The 27,232-nt window shown below is 44.8% G+C and overlaps 1 protein-coding gene across 1 annotated transcript in view; it reads right to left on the bottom strand.

Moving 5' to 3' along the window:
* Positions 1–252: 252 nt before the first annotated feature.
* Positions 253–27,232, bottom strand: part of GPR139 (G protein-coupled receptor 139) — a 41,422-nt gene continuing 14,442 nt past the window's right edge. Inside the window, exon 2 of the mRNA XM_008058762.1 lies at positions 253–1,436. Within this exon, the coding sequence (XP_008056953.1) occupies positions 502–1,284 (783 nt within the window). The 5' untranslated portion in view covers positions 1,285–1,436 and the 3' untranslated portion in view covers positions 253–501. The remainder of the gene's footprint in view (positions 1,437–27,232) is intronic.

The following is a 27,232-nucleotide window of genomic DNA, read 5'->3' as shown; positions in this document are numbered from 1 at the left end:
ACAAAGCGCATCTTGGAAAAAATCCCAAATCTGTCAGCATCCTTAGCTCCTGGGAATAGCACAGGGAAGCGATAAATGACCTCAGCTCTTGGAGGAAGAATGGGCTCAGCTACGTGCTACTGTGGCATGGTGTGTCACGTAAATGAACAGTTCCCAGTGACTGTGGGTGGTGCCAGGGTGAAGTCACAGACTATTTCTCTACTGTGTGGTAGACCTTACTGGTCACAGGATGATGACACAACCTCCAATGGCATCTTCAAACTGGTAGGAATTTTTGCTGTCAACGAGACTTTGAGAAAATAAAGGCATAAGGAGAAACAAGATTCAAGCTCTCCTTCCTTCTCTTCCATCTTTTCCCATCTACCAGTCTGAGAGTTGCTCAGTCTGTGGAGACAGGAAATCAGGTTAGCACTCTTAAGGAAAGCTTCTCAGCTGTAGTATGGGATGCTCTCCCATCTGGAAATGGATTAGACAGAGGCACTCGGTGCCACGCCTATGGGGTCATGGAGATACTTTTATAGGCTTTCCATTTTTGTCATACTGGTATACCAGCATCTTGATACAGTGTGAGTTCGCTGGTGAGATCCATGGGCTACTTGTGATGGAAAAGTTATGGTTGGTGTAAAACTGTACAGGCTGCTTCTGGCACTTGAAGAAGGCCTTGAGCGTGGCAGCCGCCATGGTGCGGAACCGCTTGCTGATGAAGCAATAGAGGAAGAAGTTGATGGCTGTGTTCAGAAGGGCCAGCATGTTGGCAATGTCAGACATGATGTGCACCAGCCAGCGGTTCTGGATGGGCGCTCCATAGAGGTGGTAGAGAATCATGATGATACGGGGGGCCCAGAGAGTGGCAAAGATGGAGGTGATGGTGAACAAGATGGCAGTGGTTTTTCCCGTGGAGTAGCCACGGAGACGAAAATTGCTCTTCCTCCTGAGCTTGTACACAATGATTGAGTTCAAGATGAAGAAGATGGAGCAGGGCACCAGGTACACGGTGAAGCAGTGGATCCAGATGAGGACGTGATGCACGGAGGTGCTGATGTAGTCTTCCGTCCAGATGTTGGGCCACCAGTAGTAGGGAATGCTGGTCAGGAAGCAGATGATGTAAACACTTATGATGACTTTCCGGGTGCGGGCTGGGTAGGAGACCATGTGATACTTGAGCGGGTGGCAGACAGCGATGTACCTATCAATGGTCAGTGGAACCGTAATCCATATAGAGGTGTGGATGGATGAGAATTCCAGCACTTCTATGATCTTGTTGGGGACCTGAGGCATCTGCATGTTCAGGATGAAATCTTCCAACAGAAAGTCTACAAACACAATGAAAAAAAGGACCAGGATGTCGGCAGCGGCAAGTGCCAAGAGATAGTTGTAGGAGGACTTCTGTCTTCTAGCCACCAGCTGGGAGAGGATGATCACTGTCAAGATATTTGCTGTGGAAAGAAGAGAATCTAGTTTATCTTGAAATCAAAGATGGTTTTGTTAGCTCCTATGAGGCCCTAGGCATGCTTGCATTGAGCACTCCCAAGGACCTCAAAAGGATTGAAGTCGGGGTCTCACTCTGTCACCCAGGCTGGAGTGCAGTGGCATGATCACGACTCACTGCAGCCTCAACCTCCTGAGCTCAGGTGATCCTTCTGCCTCAGCCTCCCACGTAGCTGGGAATACAAGCACCAGCCGCCACACTTTTTTTTTGAGTCATAGTCTCACTCTGATGCCCAGGCTGGAGTGCAGTGGCACACTCACGGCCATTACAGCCTCGACCTGCTGAAGGGGAGCCTTCTGCCTCAGTCTTCCAAGTAGCTAGAACTACAGGGTGTGCCACCATGCCCAGCTAATTTTTCTTGACTTATTTTAGAGACAAGTTCTCACCAAGTTGCTATTTTTTAATTTTGTGTAGAGATGAGGTCTTGCTATGTGGCCCAGGCTGTTCTTGAACTCCTTGGCTCAAGCAGTCTTCCTACCTTGGCCTCTTGAAGTGCTGGGATTACAGACATGAGACACTGTGTCTGACTAAAGCAATGCTTTTGAGGGACAACCTCTGCATTGCAAATAACATTTCCTACAAATACCTATATATGATTTTAAAGTTATGCTTATATTCTAGTTTGCTTCTCACACTAGCATGAGGGGAATGCTGCTATTTTTACCCTAGAAATGAAACTGGGGCTCCGAGAACTTGAGGAACTTTCTTAGAGCCAGACAGTTAGTAACTCATGACAATAGGAAACACACCTTGATCCCAGATCCCAAATCTCATGCTCTTTTTTTCAACTGCATGGAGACGATGGGGCTGAGATGGCCTTTTAGAACTTGATTTTTTAGAGCTTTCCTTTTTAAGTGGACTTAGAATTGAAGGGGCAGAGAAGACCATGATCTTCAGATTAATTTAAAAACAAATTGTATTTATTTTTGGAATAGGTAATCTACATATGTGGGACATAATTAAAAATAATAGTAGGAAAAAGTACATTTCCCTTCCACTTTTATTCTCCAACCACTCAAGTTCTCCTCCCTCAGGGCAATCACAGTTAATAAATAATCTATGCTTATATATGTCTATATAATTTGCATGTATATAGTTTTTGCACAAACAGAAGCAATGTGTTATTTTTCTTGGTGTCAGATTTGTTTTGAAAATGCATCTGCAGAATTTCTGATCGGTTTCAAAAAACAAATGTCTCTCCAAATAAGACACATTTAGAAAGTCACTAGGAACTCACTCCAAAATAATATTCTAGTAGATGATTTCCGAAAGTCATTCTGCACACTTATTCTTGCAATCAACCCTGAAATTTGACTTCTGTTAATGCTATTTTGCAAACAAGGGTCTCAGAGAGTTTATGTCCCTTATCTGATGTCTAGTGGCAGAGTTAGAATCTGGATCTCTCCCTCTCCTCCCCCTCTCTTTCCCTTTCTCCCTCTTCCTCCTTTCTCTCCTTCTCCCCCTTCCCTGTCTCCCTCTCTCTCTCCTCTCTTTTTCTCTCTCATTCTTTCCCTCTCACTTTTTCTCTCTCTCCCTCTCTTGGTATCCACTTAAAATATTATACAATAGTTCACATGCAAAAATGTCTTATAATAAGCACACCCATACACTCTGGTGTACTCATTACTCAGATTAAACAAATTTTAACATTTTACCATATTTGTTTTAGTTCTTTTTTAAAAAAAGAAGTGACACTATAGATGTAACTAGAGTCCCCTCTGAAATAGTTTCATCCACTATGTTGCAAGCGGTATGTATCCAGGGCCACATCTGCATACTCCCTCCTCCTCCCTCCCTCCCTTCCTTTATTTCTTCCTCTTTTTTTAGAGATGGGAGTCTCACTATGTTGCCCAGGCTGAAGTGCAGTGACTAGTCACAGACATGATCATGGCACACTGCAGCCTTGAACTTGGGCTCAAGTGATCCTCCTGCCTCAGCCTCTTCCTTTCTTTTATACCAAACCTGCCATTCTGTATGCGATCTTTTTCATTCAACACCATGTTTTGAGATCTATTTTTTGCTGATACATGTAGATCTAGTTCACTCGTATGAACGACTTATAGCATTCCCTTGTAGGAACTTACTGCAGTTTATTTATTTATTTATTTATATTAGAAAGTTATGTATTTGTTATATATAATAAATTATATGTGACTTACTAATGTAGTTGGTTCCAGGATTTTGCATTACAAATGGGAACACAGTGGCTAATAGTTAATATCATGATATGACACTCTGTAAGTACTTATATGTAAGAGTTGCTCTGGGAGTGGTATGCTGACATAGAGATGTGTTCTTTTATGTTTTAGAGTATGTATTTCTTCATCTTTAACAGATATTGCTGACTTTCTCTGTAAAGTGGTTTTACTAATTTATACTCCCAACAGCAGAATCTGAGAATTCCAGTTTCTCCATGCCCTTTCAGTACTTGGAATTGTCGGTTTGTTTTCATTGTTGTTGATGTTGCTTGTGCTGTTCTTGCTCTTGTCCTAAGAACTGTCAAATAACATTTTGAAGAGGTGGAAAGTGAAGATACTGAGTATATCAATTAGCTGGGATTCAGATCCAGGACCGACATCCATGCTCTAAATCAGTCTGCAATATCAGTACTTATTCCAAGTGGAGTGGGGGTACTGGCAGGTATGTTACACTGTACACAACAGAGAAAAATGGTGAGCATGATCTACTTTGAGCCACTACCTAAGAAGAGAGACTCATTAAAGCAAAAGCAAAGTTCTTCATATTTGTAAACTTCAAATTTCAAAAGTTTATTTATGCTTTCACCAACGCTTTTGTGCACCTACTCTGAGCTGTGCCTGGGAGGGGATGAGGAAAAGATAGATATTGTCTGTTCAGGGAGCTGAGATTCTATTAGGCAAGAAAAACATCAGCTGAAGAACCACAGAAGAAACTCAGAACTGCAAGGAAGTGCCGTGAAGGGATATTTGTGAATTAAGAATCAGGAAAAGCATTGCTGAGATTTGGAAGACCAGTAGGAGGCAAGCAGGCAGATGGTTTAAAGGAGAAAGTGTTTCAAGCAAAAGAAGCAGCATGTGCAAAGTCTCTGAGGTGGGGGAAGCAAGAAAAGTTGGGTTTATTAAGAAAAAACACATTGATTTCTGCTTGCTTTGTAAGCATTTTTGCATTTTATAGCCCTCTTTTATCAAACAGCCTTGCTGTGTTCTGTTGAAAATCATTTTAAAATGTTTTATTCATCCAGAAATCCTTTCAAAAAGTATTTAGCATCTACCTTCTGTGAGCAAAGATGTATGCACGGGCCCAAGGTAGACACAAATTGGTGTTGCAGACATTCAGAGTCTCTACTGGTAGAGTGTGGAAACATCATACAAGTGACTAAGTATTGAGGAGAGAAGTGAGAACACATACAGCTGCAGATGAACAGATATGGAACAAAGGGCAAAGTCTTCAGAGAAGTGTCCGAGTAAAAAACTTGGCTTCCACTCCCTACTCCTGTGACCAGATCATATACAGTTAGAGCTTCCTGGAACGCAAGATGTCAAAGCAGGTCTGATCTGCTACTGAGCTAAGGGCATGGGAGCCCAGTGAGTGGCTAAGAGTGTGGAGTCTGGGGTTGGGCTGTCTGGGGGTCAGTCTTATCTCTACTAGTTTTTGGCATTTTGACTTTGGGCAAATTTATTCAATCTCTCTGCGCCTCCATTTCCTCATTTATAGAATGGGTTTAATATAACTATCCATTTTACAGGGTTGATCTGAGGATAAATTGAGATAATTTTTGTAAAGTGGTTAGTACAGTGCCTGGCATGTGGGATATACTTAATGGATATTATTAGCTCTTGACTGAGAGTTCACTCATTTAAAAAGTATTGCCTGGACATTTACTGTTCTAGGCATTGCATAGGGTGCTAGAGACACAGGAATCAACAAGGTGGACATGTTCCCTTTTGTCATGGGGTTTATAGCATAGTGAGGGAGACAGACAATAAGTAAATAAATGAACACACTCACACAAGATAACTTCAGATATGATGCTAAGGGATTAGACAAATTGATGGGGGAGTTATTTTTAGCCTGGAAAGTGACATTTAAATTCAGCTAAGGATAAAGAGATCTACCATGAAAAGACCTATGAGAAAAGGATTCTGGGTAGTGGGAATGGCGGCCCTGGGGTGGGAATGAACTTAATATGTTCATGGAACAGAAGGACATGGGAACGATTTCTCATTTTACAGATGAGGAAACCGAGGCTTGGATTTTTAGGGAATTTGCCCAAAGACACAAACTGAGCAAGTGGGGGATCCAGAAGGTAGCTCCAGCTCTGACTTTATGGCATATCAGATTCTGCTTTATTTGGTTTTGGTCACAGAAAAGGGTTCTCAGCAGGAAGAAAGTGATTTCTGTTCTCTAGGTTGCCCCTGGAAAAGTGCCATCATTTCTCAGAACTTCTTTTTTTCTGTCCATCAAACAATGCCCACATTCCCTCCCATGCCCCTGCTCCCCAAGGAGGCAGGAAGGTATACATGGTGGGGGTTCCTCAGAAAAAGTGCTTTGTATATTCTGTGGAGAGTGACTCTTTGCTGTCTCCTCCTCCCCAGTTGAACCCTTGTGAAGTGTGGTGCTAAAAATTCTCCATATTCAAGTTCTTTAAAAATATTCCAGCCCCATCTAATTAATGCTTTAAGTCAGGCAAGTCATCAACTCCAAAGGAAAATGCTAGATATTTCCATTTGACATTTCCTTAAGTCTCTAGTAATTGCCTCTCTTTAGCAACTAACCCACAGACACCGAGTTTCCCATTTTTTTTTTTTGTACTGATGGATTTCTCCCCAAGGCAACATCAAGAACACTTAGGAGATCTTGGGGTGAGGGAAAGAGAGAGATGTGAGCTGGGAGACCCAGAGGGGAATGATGCAATGCTTATGTATTGATGTTCTGAAAAATAAATGAGAAGGTATAGAGTCGTCAACTCTTAAGGCCTGACACTTGCTATAATGCCCCGTATCAAAAAATTCTTTCATTTGTGCAGCAGTACATTTTCCCCAAAGAGAAAAAGTGGCGTTGACAGGGTCTGTGAGTATTTATAAAGGGTAAGTAAACTAAGAAGCCTAAGTCTCACTCCATTTCTCAGCTTTTCACTGAAACTAACTGACCCAAGAACTCTGCTGCTGAGGAAACACAACCAATCTCAACTGAGCAAGCTATGATGAACTTCACGATCAAAATGTCAATCCTTCTAAAAAGGAAAGCCTTTTGTCATTGGACAGGCTTAAGCTCCAGGATAATATAAAGCCCAGGTTTTGTGACTGCCAAGCTCCTTGGTTATATTCTTGGGGGAATTCATTTCCTGTATTTTGCAGCTTACTGCATGCAAACTTGAGAGGTTTGGGGAATGGCTGAAAGAACAACACAGGTTGGGTTGTCAGACCACACCACTGAATGGTCTACTGGCCCAAAGACAAAGGGTCAAGGTCTTCTAGAGGTGTTTTCTGTGTCTATGATAACTAAAGTGGTCTCTGCAGGATCCTTGGAAGAAGTAGCTGGACTGGGAGTTCTGAGTTTCTATCCCTTAGTTTTGCTATATTGCCTTTGTCTCATCTTTGAAAATTATCTTTTTAGTTACAAAAGTAATATACATTTGTCAAAAATTAAACATTAAGGCCGGGCTCGGTGCCTCAGCCTGTAATCCCAGCACTTTGGGAGGCCGAGGTGAGTGGTTTGCCTGAGCCCGCGGGTTCGAGACCCGCCTGGGCAACTTGATGAGACCTCATCTCTACAACAAATCAAAAATTAGCCAGGCATGGTAGTGTGCACCTGTAGTTCCACCTACTTGGAAGGCTGAGGTGGAAGGATTGCCAGAGCCCAGCAGGTCGAGGCTGTGGTGGCCGGAAGCGGCCACTGCACTCCAGTCTGGGTGACAGGGTGAGACTCCAACTCAAAAAAAAAAAAATTAAAAATTACATTGGTGTATCATAATAATATAATTAGCCTACTGTTATTGAGGATTCACTATGCCCAGGGCACTTCTAAACATCTTCCACACAATATCTCACTTAATCTGCACAACTACCCTGTGAGGTGGGTACTTGGATTTGTGACCACTGAGGTTCATAGAAGTTAAGTAACTTGTTTGAGGTAACACAGTTAGAAGGTGGTGAGCCAGGGCATAAATCAAGCTTTTTGTCTCCTGAGTTTATACATGAAATGACTACATTAGAAAACAGAAAGGAGGCAACTCTCTCAGGTCCCCTCCCACTAAGAGAGCTTTTTTATCCTCTTAATAAAGCCTGCTTTCTCACTCCCCCCACCAAAAAAAGAAATCAGAAAGGGAAATCTGTCAAAACCTTAATCTTCCAGAGATAATATAGTAACTAGCCTTATACATGGCTCCCAGTGAACCATGCCCCTGGTGTTCATGCCTTTAGGTGGTTTCCATGCCTTGAGTTGGGGCTGGTTCTGTAATTTACTTTTGACCAATATACTATGGCAGGAGTGACACTGCACAACTTTCACGCTAGGTCATAAGTGGGGCTGTGTGAACATGTGCTCTTGGAATGGTCTTCTTGAAATCCTGTTGCCATTATGTGAGAGGCTCATGCTCCTTGGAGAGACCATGTGTAGGAGGACCCTGGCTGAAAGCCTCTAGTTAGGCTTCTGGATGACATCCAGCATCAATTGCCAATCACCAGAGCAAGCCACTGGGGATTCCAGCTCAACAGAGCTCCTAAGCAACTGCAGTCCCAGCTGCTCCCTAGCTGCAAACGCATGTCAGACCAGGAGCAAGAACCACCCAGCAGAGCCCAGCCAGCTCCCAAATCATGACCAATCATCATAACTTGCTGCTTTTAACCTCCAACTTTTTGGGTGGTTTACTATGCTGCAATAGATAATCTGAAAAGACGTTTGTTGGCCGTTTGGTGTCTATATCGCCAGGATACTTACATGCCTACACTCGTAATATAATTAGCAATAATGATTATCACCACAAAATGAGATCATACGATAATATTGTTGGGCAACTTTATTTTTTTCACTTAGAAATAAATTATAGATTTTTTCACATGTCAAAAAATTTCCACTTATTGCTGGACATTATTTGTAGTTATGATTGTTTCTTTTTGGTCACTATAGACCTTCATTAAGCATTTTTGTGCATTTCTGTTGGATAAAATCCCAAAAGTAGAAATGCTAGTTTAAAGGGTAACACATTTTTCTTCTCTCCTTTCCTCTTCTCTTCCTGCCTCTTTCCTATCTTCTCTTCCTCTCCTTCCCTCCCTCCTAAAGGGAGGTAAAATAATTTGTAAGTGGGAAGAGAGCCCAAGTTGGAGCTAGAAACGATTTAGTTAGAAGAACTTTTTGATTGCCATGGCAATTATATGAAGAAGAACACGCCACTGTCGAGCACAGGAGCTTGGTCTATACAAGTCTTAAGAACAGGAGAGAGCCGGGTATGGTGGTTCATACCTGTCTGTAATCTCCACAATTTGGGAGGCTGAGAGGGGAGGATTGCTTGAGCCCAGGAGTTTGAGACCATCCTGGGCAATGTAGTGAGATCTCATCTTTACAAAAAATAAAAACAATTAGCTGGGTGTGGCAGCACGTGGCTGTCATCCCAGCTACTAAGGAGGCTGAGGAGGGAGGAAGGATCACTTGAGTTCAGCAGTTTGAGGCTGTGGTAAGTCATTGATCATGCCACTAGTTTCAGTCTGGGTGACAGAGTGAGACCTCGACTCAATAGAGAGAGATGCTTATCTGGGCTGATTAGATTCCTGGAGAAACATTTTACAAATCCTCCTTCTCCGCATGCTACAATATGTTCTTGTGAATTCCCAAAAAGAATTATTTGCCCCTTTCAGTTATTACCCCCTGACTTAAATGCTTCCTTTGTCCACAAAGTTGCCATCTTTTGTGTTAGAAGAGTCAACCCTCCCTGGCACTGTGAACAGATTACAGCAGTGTTGTTTTATACCCCTAAGGATGGATTTTTAGGAAGATCAATTTCTAAGCCTCCTAGTTAAGAAGTCAGCAGCGCCCTTGTGTAGATCAGCTGAGGGGTGGAGTCTGAATTGTGTGAGGGGCATGGCATGTTGGAGACTGTCACTTCCCTGTTTCCTCCCCACTATTTCCTGGATCTTAGGGCAGAAGAAGGGGAGATGAAAAGAGGATGCTGAAAAGACTGGGCGTTCAGTCTTTCTGGCCTCTGCGGATGCTGCTGGGAGGTCTTCAAGAAGTTCTGTGCTGAATGGACCCCTAGAAAAGGAGCAGGGAGAGAGTTCCAAGGGCAGCTGTCCCACCAAGTGGCTCCAGTTTCAGGCACTGCCAGCTGCCAACGGCCATCCTTGTTTCTTGTTTGTGTTGCCCCTAGGCAGGTAGCTGGGAACTGGGAGCTCTCCTCTCACAGTCGGTTTACAGAGACATGAAACTGACTGTGAACTCCAGGGGTAGTGGTTAGGCAGTGAGATTCCCTCCACCATGGGAAAGACAACCGCTGGGGAGGGGGGATGGCATCCAGGTTCCTGGAAGGGCTGTGAAGGACCAGTTGATCTTTCCACTCTTTTTACAGGCTGAATCTCACCCAAAATATCTGGGTATATAAGAATCTCTCCTAGTTGGAGTGGACCAACTGTGTGATAGCAAGTGACCTAAACTCTCTGAGCATCAGTTCCTACATCTGCAAAATGGGCATCATAATACACAGTGCCCTCATAGATTGTTATGAGGATGTGTGAAATGATATGGGCACACTGCTTAGCACAGTTCCTGGCACATGGTAAACACTCAAAAATTAGGAGCTTTTAATACTTTTGAACACACAGCCAGTTCAGTTCAGCAGACAATTATTGAACATGTACTAGAAGCCAGACCATGTGCTAGATGGAAAGATGAGCCCAAGCTCTCAAGGAATCCCAAGGAAGATTCCAATTTCTCTCCAAGGCTTATTCTGGGCACTCACAACCCTGTCAACCCATCAGGAAATTCTTCATTGCTTCTAACCTAAGCCTCCTATTTGCAGCTGATTTCCAACCTCTATCCTCCACTTTATTTCTCTGATTAGTGGCGAAGAACATTGGTCATTATCTATGGGATCCGTAAGAGCCATTATCGCATAATGACTCATTGTCTCTTGCATCCTCTTTCAGAAAATCTTGTTCTTTTTAAGTTTTAGTTTCTCTTTCGAAAGTTCTCAAATTTTCTTTGTAGTTTACTATCATGCTCGTCTTTATTATTTTTCTTGTGGAGACCTCTTTTTTTGTTTTCCGTCTTCCTTTCTTCTTTCTTTTCCTTCCTCCTTCCCTCCCTCCCTCCCTTCTTTCTTCCCTCCCTTTTTTCCTTCTCTCCTTTTCTTTCTTCACAATTTAGCACTTGAGTGAATACTTTTCAAAATCAGGATCAATGTTTCCCTTTTCTTTTTCTCTCTCTTTATAGAGTGCCATATTTCATCTTTAATCTGTTGGCAGTGGCTGTCTGGTGCCATGTTGAAAAGTATTCTGATACCATGCCGGGGCTTAGTGGTGCAGTGATAGATAGGTAATGTCTCAAGGTGGAATAAATGTTGTGGATTTGTCCTTTCGGTCCTGGATCCATGGTGCGGCCTCCCTGGTGTTTTCCAGAAATTAACAGTGCAGAGGTTTGCAGTGTGAACATGAGCAGTTGAGACCCAGCAAGCGTACCCTTGTCAATGAGTAGGCAGCAAGAGCTAAGATGGCTGCCATCCCAGGGCAGAATGACTCAGGGCATTGAGGAAAAGTGAGTCAGCATCCGGGCTGCAGGGCTGGAGTCAGCCTTGCCAATCAACTGACCTTCTCTTGACAGTGGAATTGGATCTGACTTTTTGACCAGGGGCAGCATCTTTGGGTAGCTATGACAACTGCTAGGTCCTAATCATAAAACCACATCCAAGCCAGTCAACAAGGTCAAGGTTTGCAAACCATATTCCTCAGTGCCAGAGATCATTTTCTTATGACTATCCCATATTGAGCACCTACTATGTTCTGGGTGGCTGTGCATAGATGAGATGATTTTATATGATTCACTAATGAACATTTTTACTTTAAAAATTATGCATTCAGTTTAAATGGTATTAGAGACATGTTATTTTTCCATGTAGGGTAGTGATAAACAGTGATCAAAGTTTTGTTTATTTAAAAAGCAAGTTGATTTTTTAAAAACGATAAGAAGATATGAGTGCAGGTGAAATGCAGGCTTCTAATCTCTATTTTACAAACAGAGAAACTGATATTCAGAGAGGGTAACTGCCCAAGATGGCACAGTTGGTAAGTTGAAGAAGCATCTTGAAAGCACTCAACAATGCTATGCTGGGTCGAGTTCTGTGCCAAGTGACGGATGCAGCTGTGCCTTCTCAGCTCTGGGAGTTTGTCAAAAAGACAGATGGGGGCAGGGCTCCACATGAACAAGTCTTGAGCATGCAAGTGGCTCTTCAGTAAACAAGCTGAAGTGTTTCCAGAAAGGACAGGGTATTTAAAACAAGAGACATGCATTTTGGGATGGCAGATCCAGGTTAGCCTCCCAGATCTGCATTTTTACCTTTTACTTTTTTAGATACAGGGCCTGGCTCTAGATACAGGGCCTGGCTCTGTCACCCAGGGTGGAGTGCAGTGGCACAATGAAAAGTCACTCTCAACCTGGGCTCAAGTGATCCTCCCACCTCAGCCTTCCAAGTAGCTAGGACTTCTGGAAAAAACCAGGGAGGCCACACCATGGATCCAGGGCTCAGGACTGGAAGGACGAATCCACACCTGGTTAATTTTTAATTTTTTTTTGTAGAGATGGGAGAGTCTTGTTATATTTCTCAGGCTAGTCTCAAACTCCTGGCCTCAAGTAATCCTTTCTCCTTGGCCTCCCAAAGTGCTGGGATTACAGGTATAAACTACCACACCCAGTCAGATTTACAATTTTCTAGATGATGCTCTTGGACAAGTTGTGTAAACACAATGAGCTTCAGATTTCTATAAATCTGGGCACGGGTGGGGGGGATGGTGGAGGAGGAGAAGAAACAGGGGTAATGATGGTACCTGGTTCAAAGGGTTTTTGTGAGAATTAGAGAGAAGTGACATAAAGCTCTTAAAATAGATCCTGGCCTAAGGAAAGTACTCAATAAATGGCCATAGCTATTAAGTACAGATATGATGACCAGTTCTGCTAAAGTGATATGTTGAACCAGGCAAAGGCTTAATGAGGGCAAGAAGCACCGGCAATCTAGGGATGGCCTTCTGGAATATTTCTCAAGGATGGGAGAGCTGGCTCTAGAAAAGACCTCATTTCTCAGGCACTGTCAATGAAAGGTTGCCCGGAGACACAGATTTTATCATTTCCTATGCCAGACTGAGCTCTGACAGAGACCCCTGTGTGCCCCTGGACAAGCCACCCTCTCTCAGGGTCTCAGTTTCCACGTCTGTAACGAGAGCATCAAAGCTCACCTCCAGGGAAGGTGAGTGGGAGCTTAACAGGCAGATAAGTTAAGAAAGGGCTCTCTCCAGGGAGAGTGAAGAGCATGCACAAAAGTCAAGAGGCAGGAAGCAGGAGGTCCCCACCATTTCCTCAGAGCAGTTGACAGTTACCGAGTGCTAATGATGGGTTAGGTGCTGAGCTCCCTTCTTCATAGACACCAAGTACACTGCATCTCTATAATATATTACCTAATTCATAGCATCTACTATTAAGTACCCAGGACTTCCTCCTTACTGATAAAGTAGGTTATTTTTACCCCCCCATTATAGATGAGAAAGACTGAGGCTTGACAGGGCTAAGAAGTTGACTGAGGTTGTGTGCAGTGGCATCAAACATCTCTGCAGCTCTCCCATTCTCTGGCCTTTGTTAAGTGAGAGCTGAGCTAAGGCTGGTTTACACACGCCTGACTCACTCAGCTGTTTGGTTTAATAACAGTTGTTCCCTTTATCGAGTATTCAGTGTGTGCGGCTCACTTGCTTAACGTTTCACTTGCACTAAATTTAATCCTCATGCGACATTGTGAGATAGATACCATTAATATTCCCATTTTAGAGACAAGAACACCAAGGGACAATGGGATTGAGTGACTTGCCCAGATCAGACAGAATCCTGCTAGACATGGGATTCAAAAACAATTAATTAAACTAGAACCCATTCGACTCACTTGCTTATCCAGATGCTTCTATAACCGGCTTGGGAGACTGATCAGTAAGTAGAAATGAGTCAGTTCTTTGGTTTTATTTCATACCTTATTTTTAAACAGTGTATATCAGTGGGCACGTATGCGGCATGAAAGAAGTCGAGAGAATTCCTTTCAGAGGAGTCATCCGATTTTCAGGAATACCCACCACTCCTGGCCCTGGGATAAATTTAGAGTTTATAATACTCAGTGATTTATCACAGAAACAAAGAACTGAGTACCACATGTTCTCACACATAAGCGAACCCTGAGCATTTACCATAATACTATAAGAAAGGGATTGGCAGTAGTGGTACACTGCCAGGGGAGCAGAGGGACACATAACATCAATAAGGGGACCTGATCTCAAACCAGGCAAAGTGGGGACCAAAGGGAGGCCTAAACTCTACCTGTACGATGATCACTTGTATACCTAATCCTGAACTGTACCCCACGTCTTTAAAATAAAAAAAGTAAAATACATAGAAAGCTTCAAAACAACAACAAAGAGCCCTGAGGATCTCATCACTTTCTTGAAGTCTAGGATATGGCTGTTCTCCACTGCCCCTTTCAGTAGCAAATGATGCCCCCTCACTAATTCTCCTCTGTATTTGTCCTGTGTGCTCAATTTCTGCCAATCCTGCCCATTCACGGACTTCCAGCTGGTGACTGCCTAGGGCAAAGGATGCTCATTTGTTTTTGCTGTTTTGTGGACCCAGGGGTGATGGTCCCTGGGTGCCCGGGGGCCAACAGGAAATCAGAGGCTTCCGTGCTCTTCATCTGGAGTTCACTGGGGTGTCAGAGGCTAATTGAGGCTTTGTCCGGGTTGTCGCTGTTTGATTAAACATCTTGCGCTAAGCACCATCCATCTGCTTCTCCCAATGGCTGCCAGGGGTAGGTATTTTTAGCTGCGGGCAAATAGCTTATCAATTGTGCATACAAAATGCAGCCAACACAAAGCCATCATTTTCCCTTACCCTTCCTGGTTGTTCTTCTATGCAGGCAAGGACAAAGGAAAAATTAAATGAGGTGGGTATTCACTTATTCATTCAACAAATGTTTACTGAGTTGCCCACCATGCACCAGGCACCATTCCAGAGGCAGCGATGCATAAACACATAAGTCGTCCGTGTCCACAGGGAGCTTACACTCCCACCCAGTAGAATTCTGCTCTGCTGCCTATGATCTCTGCGGCCTTGAGCAAGTCAGGCATCTCTGGGACGTCTTCTTTCATTCCCTTGCATGAGCTGAGCATGTACTATGTGCCATTCCCTGTGCCAAGGCTGCAGGTGAGAAGAGGCAGGTGTTCCCGTCTGGTAAGGGAGGCAGAGAGGCAGGAAAGCTACATGACCAAGCATCAAGCGTGACCCAGGAGGCCCAGGCATTTTCTTGGGCACAGGGGGAGGAAGTAGCAGTGAGTTCTGGGTTCACAGTTAGGAAAGGCTTCAGAGAAGCGCGAGGTTGGGGAGGAGGTTGGGGAAAAAGCACTTGAGGACCCGGAACGGCATGAGCAAAGGCAGAGAGGCGTGACTGGGAGTGGAAAAAACCTTCATGCTGTCTTTCTAGCCTTAAGGCTGCTCTTGTCAGGGGCCTCTTCCTGGGGACAGCTGCCCTGCAGGCCCTGCAGCTACCGGATGGTGTATAAACCACAGCCATCAAGTGTTGACTTTGCATCCCCCACTGCTTCCTGGTATTAAGTCTGCATCTGGTGTCTCCAACTTAAAAGATGAAAAAGCAATAACATGTGGCATCAGGGAAAAACATAAACTAGTATGTACACAGTTTCTAGAACGTGGTGTGCAGTTTGTCGACATACTCGGGGTTTCACGGTAGCAGGCACCACAAGAGCTGACCACAACTGTGACGATTCCTACTTTGAGGATTCAGAAGGCACTTCAGGGGCTCCCAGCATCAGCTCAGAAAGACAAATGGCAGTGTGCAGATTCCGGAGCCAGGTTGCTCTGTCGTTTTCTAGCTGTGTGACCTTGTGCAGTTTACTTAATCTCTCTGTGCTCTTAATTTGTTCATCTCTGAAAGGGTGCTGAGATACCATCTAGCACAGGCTATTAGGAGGATTAAATGACTTAATGCAGGGAAAGTGCCCAAAGCTGTGTCTGGTACCACTTACACCATATACCCTTTACCATCATTACTATTAGGTTAAAAATCCAGAAGGGCAGGGAGTGTGCCTACTTTGCTGATTGTTATTCATATATTGCCTAGCTCTTACACAGTTTCTGGCATGTAGTAGGTGCTCAATAAATATCTGTTGAGTTAATGAATGGAGGAATAACTACAAATATGGATTAACTTTGCAGACATGCAGAAGGGCTGGTTAACAGTTTTGAATGTACTTAAGGTTTACTGCAGAAGATGAATCAGGTGATGTAATCAAGTGTAATTGGAAATTAATTTGATGTTCAGCGTGTGAGAGATCTTTTTGGGACCATTAGCTCCCCGAGAAAAGGTTTTGTGCCAGAATCTTCCACGTGAATCCAATTGTTCAACATAAATTTAGTGATGTCCAACCGTGTGCCAGAGCCTGGGTCTGACTCTCAGAGTCCAAGACCATTTCTGGAGCTCAAGAACTTACTAAATAAAGCACATGAAGTCAGCCCTAGGAGTCATTTCAAACTCCCTGCTGGCTCTGGGTGGGAGTTTGCAAATTCAAATAGCAACAGGGACTGGACAGGAAGTATAAACGTGTGGTGTGGACATGGCAGGAAGGCAGTTGCCATTTGGCTCCCCTTGGTAATGTCCCATGAGGGAATGACAAACGACTGTGGTCTGGTCTTCCAGTTTCAGAAGAGGCCTGAGAGCCACATTCACACACAGACACACACAGTATGGCCTGTGGATTGCTGGTTTGAGATCCCTGCTTTATAGGCCCAAATCCAACATCCTTGCAAGGCCAACAAGTGACCGCCCACACCATCAGGCAAGTGCACCTGAGTGTATAACCCTCTTTCTTACCTCCTGCATGGGCTATTTCATCTGCCTGGAGTGCCTTCCCTGCCCACCACCCTCTTCCTAGCAGACTTTATTTTTTAAAGCCTTCCCTGATCTCAAAGCACCGAGTGAAGCATGTCACTGGCTAGAATATTTAACACATTTTTGTGATGATCTCCTTCAAGATCTTTATCATCCATTCACTGGGAGCCCCTCGAAAGCAGGGACTGGAGCTCTTTTCTTTGACACCCGAGGGCTTATCACAGGGCTGTCAAGGAGTGTCAAGGCACCCCATCAATGTTTTGAAATGAAAAAGTAATTAATGTATGTATGTATGGATGGATGGACGGACAGACTCCCCAAGGCTTTCTCTGTGGTACATCTATCTGCTTGCTGTCACTTTCCTGGTATTCCATTATAGGTATGGTGACTGATCTCTGCTTTCTTCTTTCTAAACTCAGTGTCTCTAGGTAGCCTTTTGGGAACTCCTTCCTTGTTACTCTCTGATGACTGATGGATCTGAATTCAAAATCTCCATTTACTTACTTGGGCAGATACTTAGTTTTTTCATCCATGCAATGGGGACATCGTCTCATAGGGCTTGTTAAGAAGACTGAGAAACTAATCATGTGCAAAGGCATCAGTACCATGCCTTGGCATGTAGTAGGTGCTCAGAAATAGGATCCATTTCCCTGTTGAGTGTGACAGACAGGTTTCCTCTTAGGACACGTTTTCCTTGTTGAAAGTGGAGAGGCAGTTGGGCTCAGTAGCTCAGTCTGTAATCCCGCGCCTTTGGGAGGCTGAGGTGAGTGGATTGCCTGAGCCCGTGGGTTCAAGACCTGCCTGGGCAGGCGAGACCTCATCTCTACAATAAATAAAAAAAAATTAGCTGGGCTGGTTGCGCGCGCCTGTTATTCCGGCTACTCGGAAGGCTGAAGCGGAAGGATCACCAGAGCCCAACAGGTCGAGGCTGCGGTGGCCGGAAGCGGCCACTGCACTCCAATCTGGGCGATAGAGTGAGAATCCAACTCAAAAAAACAACAACAAGAAGAAAGTGGAGAGGCTATCTGGGAAATGGGCCACCTGAGACCCAACCCCCACCACTACACAATATGCCCATGTAGTGAGTATGCATGTGTACACGTGAATCTAAAATAAAATTTTAAAAATACAAATTAAAAAAAAGAAAAGTAGGGAGGTTAAGACCATCAATTGTGGAACAAGACTTCATAGAGTTGAACCTCAAATTTGCTGATTCCTAGTTTTGTGATCCTGGCTAAGTTTCTTAAACATTCTGTACCTCGGTGTTCTTCATCTGTAAAGTGGAATAACAGTACCTCTCTCACAGGGATCTTGTGGGAATTAAATGAGTTAACACAAAGTGCTTAGGAGAGCACCTGGCAAATAGTGAGTGATCAATAAGAAGTGTTATTTTGGTTGTTCATCAACTCAACGCAGGTGAACAGGATTTTGCATTTTCACCAAGACTGCTCAGGTCAACCTCCCTCTCCTTCCTTCCACCACAGATATTGACTTCCTACTGGGTTCAGGCATCTTGCTACAGGTGCAGATGTCAAAGTGCACTGGGAGAACCAGCTTCTAGCCTGGCAGAGAAGCCAGTCACCTAGGGAAAAGCAGCTCCAGGATGGCAGAAGACTGCATGTTGTGGGAGCACAGAGGAAGGGGGAAGGCATCTAATCTGGAGGATTATAGGAGGTTTCTTGGAGGAATTGGCATGTGTGCAGCAATGCAGGGGAGCAGGAGTCAATCAAGTGACTAGGAAGCAAAGTGTGTGCACAGGAGGAAACAGAATGTACAAAGGTCAAGAGGCAAGAGATGGGATGGCTGTCTGAGCAGCTAAAAGTTCAGCATAGAATACAAATGATGGAGGTCACAGCCTGGTGACTTGCGGGGTAGATTCTGGGTGGCAGATGCGTCTCAAAATTTTTTGAATTGTCATATTTATAAATGGGAATAGTTCATGTCTAATCCAGGATTTGAACATCTTTTGAAAATCAGGGCTGGGTGCAGTGGCTCATGCCTATAATCCCAGTACTTTGGGAGGCCAAGGTGAGAGGACTGCTTGAGGCCAGGAATTTCAGACCAACTTGTCTCTACAAAAAAAAAAAAAAATTTTTAAACTATCCAGGCACAGTGGCATGTGCGTGTGGTCCTAACTACTTAGTACTTAGAAGGCCAAGGCGGGAGGATTGCTTGAACCTAGGAGATTGAGTTGTGCCACTGCACTCTAGCCAGACCCTGTCTCCAAAAAAAAGAGGGAAGGCCATGCTGAGCTCACATTTCCATGTGAGGCTTCCCTCCAACTCAGTCCCTGCCAGGCCTCTCTCACTGTGTCCTCTGCCCACCTTTGCCTGGAGAGAGAATGGGGAGGAGGGCCCAGCTGGAAAACGGGTAGACAAGTAACAGTCCCTGATCCCAATGACTCTGCAGCGCCATGAGAGTTGGATTCATCCCACAGTGATGGGGCGTCACTGAAGGGCTTTAGGCCTTAGAGGATTTTACTGAGCAAGAAGCTTAGTAAATTTTTGTCTCGAGCCACAGACATCCCTGAAGGGACAGGAAGCCAAAAGGTGAAGAACAGAGGCCCCCTTACACACTTCAGTGAAACTTTCCTTTTTTTGAGCTGGAGTCTCACTCTGTCACCCAGGCTAGAGTGCAGTGGCACGCTCACCATCATCGCAGCCTCCACCCACTGGTCTCAGGCAATTCTTCCACCTCAGCCTTCCAAATAGCTGGAACTACAGGTGCATGCCACCATGCCCAGCTAAATTTTTTTATTGTAGAGACGAGGTTTGCCAAGTTGCCCGAGAAGGTCTTGAACCTCTGGGCTGAGGTAATTCTCTCACTTCGATCTCCCAAAGTGCTGGGATTATAAGTTTGAGCCACCACACCCGCTGCACTTCAGTAAAACTTGCAGCGGGGGTTGTATTGGAGTTTCCTCATCTACAACATTTGACAGGAGGCAGCAGGAACACTGTGAGTGAACAGCCTCCTACATAGCACACACCTCCCCCTCCCGGGTTAGCAGAGGGAAGGACCCATGGGATCTGGATGTTCAAGAACATTAGAAAATTCTCTGGTGCACGTGGCCCAGCTGTTCACTCCCCAAGGCCGCCTCCCTGGTGGACGTTCTGTTCCTCCACGGGACCCGCATTCTCTCGGCAGATGTGGGGCTGAAGTGGGAGCATCCACACCAGGAACTGTGGAGGAACAGGGAAGAGTTGACATGCCCAGAGGACAATATCTAATTACCTGGGGGCCTCAGGAAGCAATTTTCTGTGGTTGGAGAAATTGTTTTTTTGTACCTCCAGCTCAAGCACACAGCCGAATGACATGTAGGTCAAGGAGGCATAATTATATGGAAATGGTTTTATGTTTGGGAACTTCTGAAAACCCACCTCTGCACCCTGGGAGATGGTACAGAGAAAGCAGCTTCCAACCTGCTCAAGCCGAGTGCAGCAGGTGAAGGTGGCTTGCTTTCGCGTGATTCTGGAGGGGTTTGCTTCTTTTCTGGCTTTGGGACACATGCCTAAGTGTCACAGAGAAAAAGCAGCAGTGCCTTCCTGGCTCTGTGGTAATGAGCGTGGGCGCTGGATTCAGATCCAATACCTACTTGCTGTGTGACCTTGGGCAAGTTACCTAACTTCTCTGTGCCTCTGTAAAATGAGGTGGATCATGAATTACATAGTAGACACCACTGGAGTCTTGGCTTCTGTGTCCATCTCCATCCTATTTCACTTGCCCCTCCTGCCCACCCCATGTCAGCTGAAAGAAGCTGGTGTCTTTGAAGCTCCCTAAACAAGATACACTCTCCCCAGCCTCTGCATGTTACTCCTCCTCTAATACTTCCCCTTCCACTCTGTCCGGATGACTCTCGTCTGTCCTTCATAACCAGTGTGTCCAGCCACCAGTGAAGACAGATCAATGTCCCCCCATCCTTTGCCGTAATCTTGCCTATGCAAAAACAAAGTGCCATTCTTTTCCTATGAAATGCTATTTCCAAGACAGGGCAGAGCAAGCAACAGTAGGCAAAACAAGTGGCTCCCCTGCCCTTATAAATAAGGGGAAATGTAAATAATAGTAGCAGCTGCAGCAGCAGTAATAGTGATGGTGATAAATGATTCTATACCTTTTTCTGTCAGGCAGGAAGTGGTCTTAATAATAAAAATAATAGATTCTATTTAGCAATCTCTTCTTATAAGCTAGAAGCTGTGATAAGTGTTTTATACATAATAGTCACCTCTTGTTCCCTCACTTTGTTGTTGTTGTTGTTAGATACAGGATCTTACTCTGTCACCCAGGCTGGAGTGCAGTGGCACCATCATAGCTCACTGTAACCTCCAACTCCTGGACTCAGGCAATCTTCTTGCCTCAGCCTCCTGAGTAGCTGGTACTACAGGTGCACCGTCACACCTGGTTAATGTTTTACATTTTTTGTAGAGACAGAGTCTCCCTATATTGCCCAGGCTGGTCTTGAACTCCTGGCCTCAGAGGTTCTCCCGCCTTGTGCAGGGTCACTGCATCTGGTCTGCTCCCTTCACTTTGAAGGTGGGTATGAATAGACTCTTTCTACAGAGGAGGAGCTTTAGAGACTTTCCCAAGACCTGGAGGTCACTGTTTCCACTGACATCAAATCAGCTGCAGGACAGACCCACTCGCCTGTGGTCTACCCTGATGGTACCATCGCTGGGTGCTCCCTACTGCGGAGGAAACAAAAACTGCCCCAGGAAACAAAAGCTTTTTCCTACCTCCCAGGTTTTCCCTGAATGAACAGGGCACTCCTTGGTTGAATGAGGAAGGGTTGGGCTTCTTTCTTGGCAGAGGGGCCACAAGTACAAAATCAAGAAGTGTGAAAGCACGCTGTGTTTGCAGAACTGTGAAATGACAGGCTTGGCTGGCGTGTGGCCTGCAGGGAAATGAGGGATGAGGATTCAAGGATCCAGTGCGATAACCTCAGGGAAATTGCTCTGCAAACTCCCAAGTCTGTTGCGGACTGAAGGAGATAACGCACGTGAAGCGGTTTTGCAAACTGGAAAGGCGTTAGGCAAATGCTAATTATCATGAGATATTTTGGAGGTAGCCTGATTGGTATTGGGAGCAAGACAGCAGAAAATTAAAATATCTGCTAATTTCTCTTGACTCCACATTCTCAAAAGCATTCAGAAATGAAGAACTCTAATTTCACTGCTCTCATCTTTTTTTTTTTCAGATGAATAGATTGTAATAGATTTCAGAAGCTAATAAAAATTCAGCCAATTTCCTGGTCATTATCAATTACACAACCAGGTTTTGAGACGTGGAGTAATAATTTGTTTCCTGCTCGTAAGACACATCCAGCGAGTTCTTCATCACAATACCACTTAGATGCATCTGTCTTGTCTCTTTTCGTGGTCATCTGGCACTGGGTGTTTTCGAAGGGCAGGCCTATGTCTGTCTCATTTGGAGCCACATTCTTGGTCCCTAGCACAGTATGTGACACACAGTAGGCCCTTGACATGTATTTGTTTAAGGCAGGATCTGAGCCTAGATGTCATTATTTTATTTATTTATTTTTTTGAGCTGGAGTCTCACTCTGTTGCCCAGACTGGAGTGCAGTGGCCACTCCTGGCCACCGCAGCCTCGACCTGCTGGGCTCCAGCGATCCTTCCACCTCAGCCTTCCGAGTAGCTGGAATTACAGGCACGCGCTACCACGCCCGGCTAATTTTTTGATTTTATTGTAGAGATGAGGTCTCACCTGCCCAGGCGGGTCTCGAACCCGTGGGCTCAGGCAATCCACTCACCTCAGCCTCCCAAAGGCGCAGGATTACAGGCTGAGCCACCGAGCCCGGTGATGTCATTATTTTATACTTGAGTTACTGTAGGGACTTCTTAGCTCTGTTTTGGTGCCTGTGGTTCTGAAGTCATTCTGTCTGTGCTCAAAAACTCAATAAATTTTTCTCATTCTAATAAAATACTGTTGGTAAAACAAATTTAACGAATCAATAATTCTAAACCTGCAGGTTAGACAAAGTCATAAGGTAGGAAACTAAAATAAGAGGGGTAGCTATTTGAGAAGGCACAGTTGTTGTTGTTATTATTACACAGATAATATAATTGTATGCTTAGAAAATTCAAGAAAGTTAATTGACAAGTTGTTAGAGTCAGTAAGAATATCATCAAGAAGACCAAAGCCCAAATTCATCAGCCATGGCTGGTTAGGAAATGGAATGGGAAGAAGATTCCATTTACAACGTTCTGAGCGCCCACACCCACACCCATGCCGGCCTGTGCTTGGAGCAGAGGTCCGGAGAATGCCCTCCTTCCAGCTCTAGGCTGCACTCTGTCCCCAAGCAGCTCTGTTTGTGCCCCAAATCTCATAAAGCTGCTCACAAAACTGTTTTGTCGGCTTCTGGCTCTTTCCAGTGTAAAAAATAGGGCTCAAACCCAGTCTGCTGGATGGGGGAAATCAGAGGATACCCTCATTATCAATTTCATCCCCCCCTTGGAGAAAATATTTACTATCTGATTCATGGCAGTATACCTCTATCTTTAGCATGGACAGCCTTTACAATTCTATCCCCTGAGGTGAGTGTCTCAATCCATCACCATTTCAGAAGAAGGAGATTATGGCTTTAATGAAAATACCCACTTGAGTGATCTTGGAAATAAAGAGCTGTCTTGCCTGAAAACACTATTAAAATCTCCACCTCTCACTGCGATTCAGAAGATGGGAACATACATTCTAGCACCTGGTGCCTGGGGCTGAAGCCTGGCTTTGAGCCTTTTAACAACTCGCCATGTGCCTCAGTTTCCTCATCTGTAGAACAGGATAATAATAACATTTACTTCATAGCGTTAGAAGGGTCAAATGAGTTAATTCAGGTAAAGTGCTTAAGACAGAGTTCAACATGTAGTAGGTGCTCAATTAATGTTAATTATAATCATGGTACATGACTGTTAATTCAGTTTCTACTATCAAGGATTTAGTGATCTTACTGTCCAAATTTCAGCCATGGATATTACTACATGGGGGAATGTGGTGGTGAAGGGGCATCAGTGCAGTATTTGGCAATGGTTTGGGGCAATGACATCATACTGATGACCCCATGCCATCCCTAGCACGCCCCCTACCACCCAAGAATGGGGTTGATATCCCTTCCTCTTTGTAGACCAAGCTGGTAGACTGAGCTTCCTTTTAGCATATCACACATGAATCTTCACAGTCAAATAGTTTACTTCTCCATCCTGAGGGCAGGAACCTGGATCTATTTGTCTCTGTGGCATCAGCTAGCACACAATTTACAAACAAATGGACAGTGAAAAGTCCTAGTAGGATTCAGAAGGGTGGTTTCATTTTGGAGGTCATTCCTGCCTTTGACAGCTTTGTGTATATAGTAGGATGAGCCCTGAGTTCGAGGTCCAAGAATGTAGCTTTGGTTTCTAGCCCTGCCTCCTAGTAGTAGCTTGGGAAAGCCACTTAACTCCTCTGAGCCTCATTTTCCTAATGGATGAACTCTTTGTAAATTTCAATTCACTTTGCATATTGGTCAGTGCTATATTGACACTGATGGTTATTAATGATGACTCTTTTTAAGCACTAGGAATGGAGTCTGGCACATAATAGGTGGTCAATAAACATTCACTATATGAACTGGATTTGGAATTCTGAGTGCTTGACTGAAAGTGCGCCCACTTAAAGCTGATAAAGGAAACTTTGGAAGGATCTGGAAGAAGAGAGAATTTTTTTCCCAGGGGGACTTTTATCAAAATACGCTACTTTAAGAACAAGGCAACCAATTTCCATTTTGCAGGTTACGTGTAGGGTGGAGAGGGAATTCACCTACCTGTCCTTGCTTAAAAATAATTTCAAGCAATTAAAATATGTGTGGGGAGAGGGCAATGGGGAAAATACTGGGAGAGTCCTTAATCAGGAAGGAAGACATAGTTCCTCAAAAAATCTGCAAGACCAGGCTGGGAGGATGAACCAAGATAGAGGTCTGTAGACACAGCATTTGTCTTGTCCTGTGCCCTGAATACCAATCTCTGCAGTAGGCCCAACGGCAAGCACAGAGCACAAGCGGTGATGTGCAGACTTGTCACATCCCAACTCTGCTGCTCACTGCATGACCTTGGGCAGGCACTTTACTTCTCAGAGCCTCTGTATCCCCATGTGCCAAATGGGCACGATAGAAGTGCTGACCTCACACACACTGCTGTAAGGATTAAGTAAGGTGCATATGTTTGGTCTGGTGCTTGGCTTAGAGTAAGTACTCAATAAATAGTAATAGTGATGATGATGATGATGATGATACTTATGATCCAGATATTGTCTTCCATATTATTTGAGGCTAGTATAAAGGATACATTTATGGGATTAAGAAGGCAGTCATCCATCCATCCGTCCATCCATCCATCCCTTCACCCAATACTTACCATACCCCTTACCATGTGCCAAGGCCCACCAGAGGACATCAGAGTCAAGAGGTGACTTAGACTCCATGCCTACTGCCAACAGCTCATAGTCGAATTCAACATCTTTTCAGTATCCCTAGGTAGAGATAAGTCCTTCCTCCAGTCCCCACAGGAATAAAATGTCTCTTGACCCCGGCCACCCTCGCCTCTATTATAGAACTTGTCCCATTTTATTATGATTACTGATTTGCCTCTCTTCTTACTGGGAATGTGAGTTCTATAAGGCAATGACCATTGCATGTTCAACTTTGTGTTTCTCGCCCTCGTCATCCCCTGTAATCTCTGGCACAAAGTAGGGCCTCACGAGAAATGGAGCTTCATGACACAGCCTATAGAGCCCAGGTGTGGATCTGAGGGGAAATCCTTGTCAGTTTTAAAAAAAGAAACTCTTCTGTTGGCTGAGCAGCCAGTATGTGCCAGGCACTTTATGTATATTATTTTACATATTTCTCTCAGTAAGTTAGGCACTCATCTTCATTTTCCAGATATGGACATAGAGGTTCAAAGAAGTTAACTATACACAGCTAGAAAGTCCAGTTGGAACTCAAGACCAGGTCTTACAGACTTACTTTCTTCCAGGAAAGGCCTTTCGAATGGTAGGAGAGACGATAAGGCCAAAAATGTGATGGCATAAATGGTGTGTGTGTGTGTGTGTGTGTGTGTGTGTGTGTGTGTGTGTGTATTGCATACACAGTCAAGTTTGAGGAAGGCATGAAAATAGCAAACTCAAATCCCTACAGGGGCAAGGCAGAGAAATAGGTCAGGTGTAAGAAAAATCTTTGTGTTGGGGGAACGTTAGGGAGAGGCAGGGACTGTGGTGAATTGGACAGTACAAGCCCCATCTAAGGGAGGCTTTGATTGCTTGATTCTAGGTTCTTGGTGACAGTCAAAGAGTGCCCAGTTTTGCCAGACCTTAACATTTTTCAAGAGTCATGATAAATCTGGATTTTTATGAGCTTGCTTCTGAGTGCTATTTAAGGGAGGGTGCTGCTTTTAAAGAAAACCTTAAAGAGGCGACTCCCACATTCTGGAAGGTCTGTTTCCAGTAGGCTGTGGGGTAGGTATGGCCCCTGGTTCACACCTCTTCAGAAAAAAAAGGGTGGTTGAGAAGGATGTTAACTGGCAGGCATTTGACTGGCATTTTGGAAGAAGCATTTAGTGCTCAGAGTGATGTAAAAAAGAGTCTTATTTCCCAGAGCCATCCTCCTCTGGTCAGAAGGTCTGTTTTGAGAAGATCCAAGAACCAACCAGCCCTTCCTCTTCTCTTCCACGAGCCATCTCTACCCCTTTTCAAGATATCCTTGGAGTCCCTACCTCAGTCTTGGGGTTATTATCCCTTCTTCCCGCTGGACTCTGTGTCATCAGTACTGAATGCAGCCACGGTGACAATGTCCCTCCGTCACACTGGCCAGAGCTCAATCCTGTTAATTTGTCAAATGACTGTGCTGAAGGTGACCCTCTTCTTCTCAGTTGCCTCCGTCGAACAGCAGCCTGGTCCAGGCGCTCGTTTCCTCTTTGTCCAGGATTCTTACAACTGATAGCTGGGTCCTTAGCCGGCCTTGCCCACTGCCATGACCAGGATGACTGCTCTCCACTGTGCTGTGGGCACTGCCTGCAGTCCCTGAGAACCAGGCACAGTCGTCCTTGGTGTCTGAGGACATCATTAGCCTGTTCACTCTCACAACTGTCTGTGTTTTACGTGGAGACTGAAGGTGACAGTGGCTGTGGGGGTCCACTTGGATGTAACAAGCTTGCTGTAAGCACAGACCCTGACTCACACTCCTACTGGGTACCAGGCACTGTTCTGGGCACCCTGCAGATGCTTCCCTCTCTCTCTGCCCAGTGCCCATAAGAGTCTCCCCATGACTACAGCCTCCTCCCTCTCTGCCAATCCCCTCTGCCCACTTACTCCTTCATAGCAGCCAGAGAGATCTTTGGAAAACTCAAATGAGACCATGCCAAGTCTTCAAGGACTCTCTTATCTTCTTGCAGCACTTAGTCAAGTCTCAGTCCCTTACCATGACCCACACGGCCCAGCCTGTGCCCACCTCTTGCTCTTGCTCATGGTACTCCAGCCGCACTGCTTTTTAGTGCCTGCTCATGCCCACCTCTGGGTTTTACTCTGGCTGTTCCCTCTGCCTGGCATGCCCTTCCCCCTGTGACTCCCCTGGCTGGCTCCTTCTCATGATTCAGGTC

Source organism: Carlito syrichta, unplaced genomic scaffold, assembly GCF_000164805.1.
Source record: "Carlito syrichta isolate Samal-C Ts95f unplaced genomic scaffold, Tarsius_syrichta-2.0.1 Scaffold303623, whole genome shotgun sequence".
Classification (NCBI taxonomy): Eukaryota; Metazoa; Chordata; class Mammalia; order Primates; family Tarsiidae; genus Carlito; species Carlito syrichta.
Note: the sequence above shows the minus strand (reverse complement) of the source record. Positions and strands in the feature narration are given on the sequence as shown.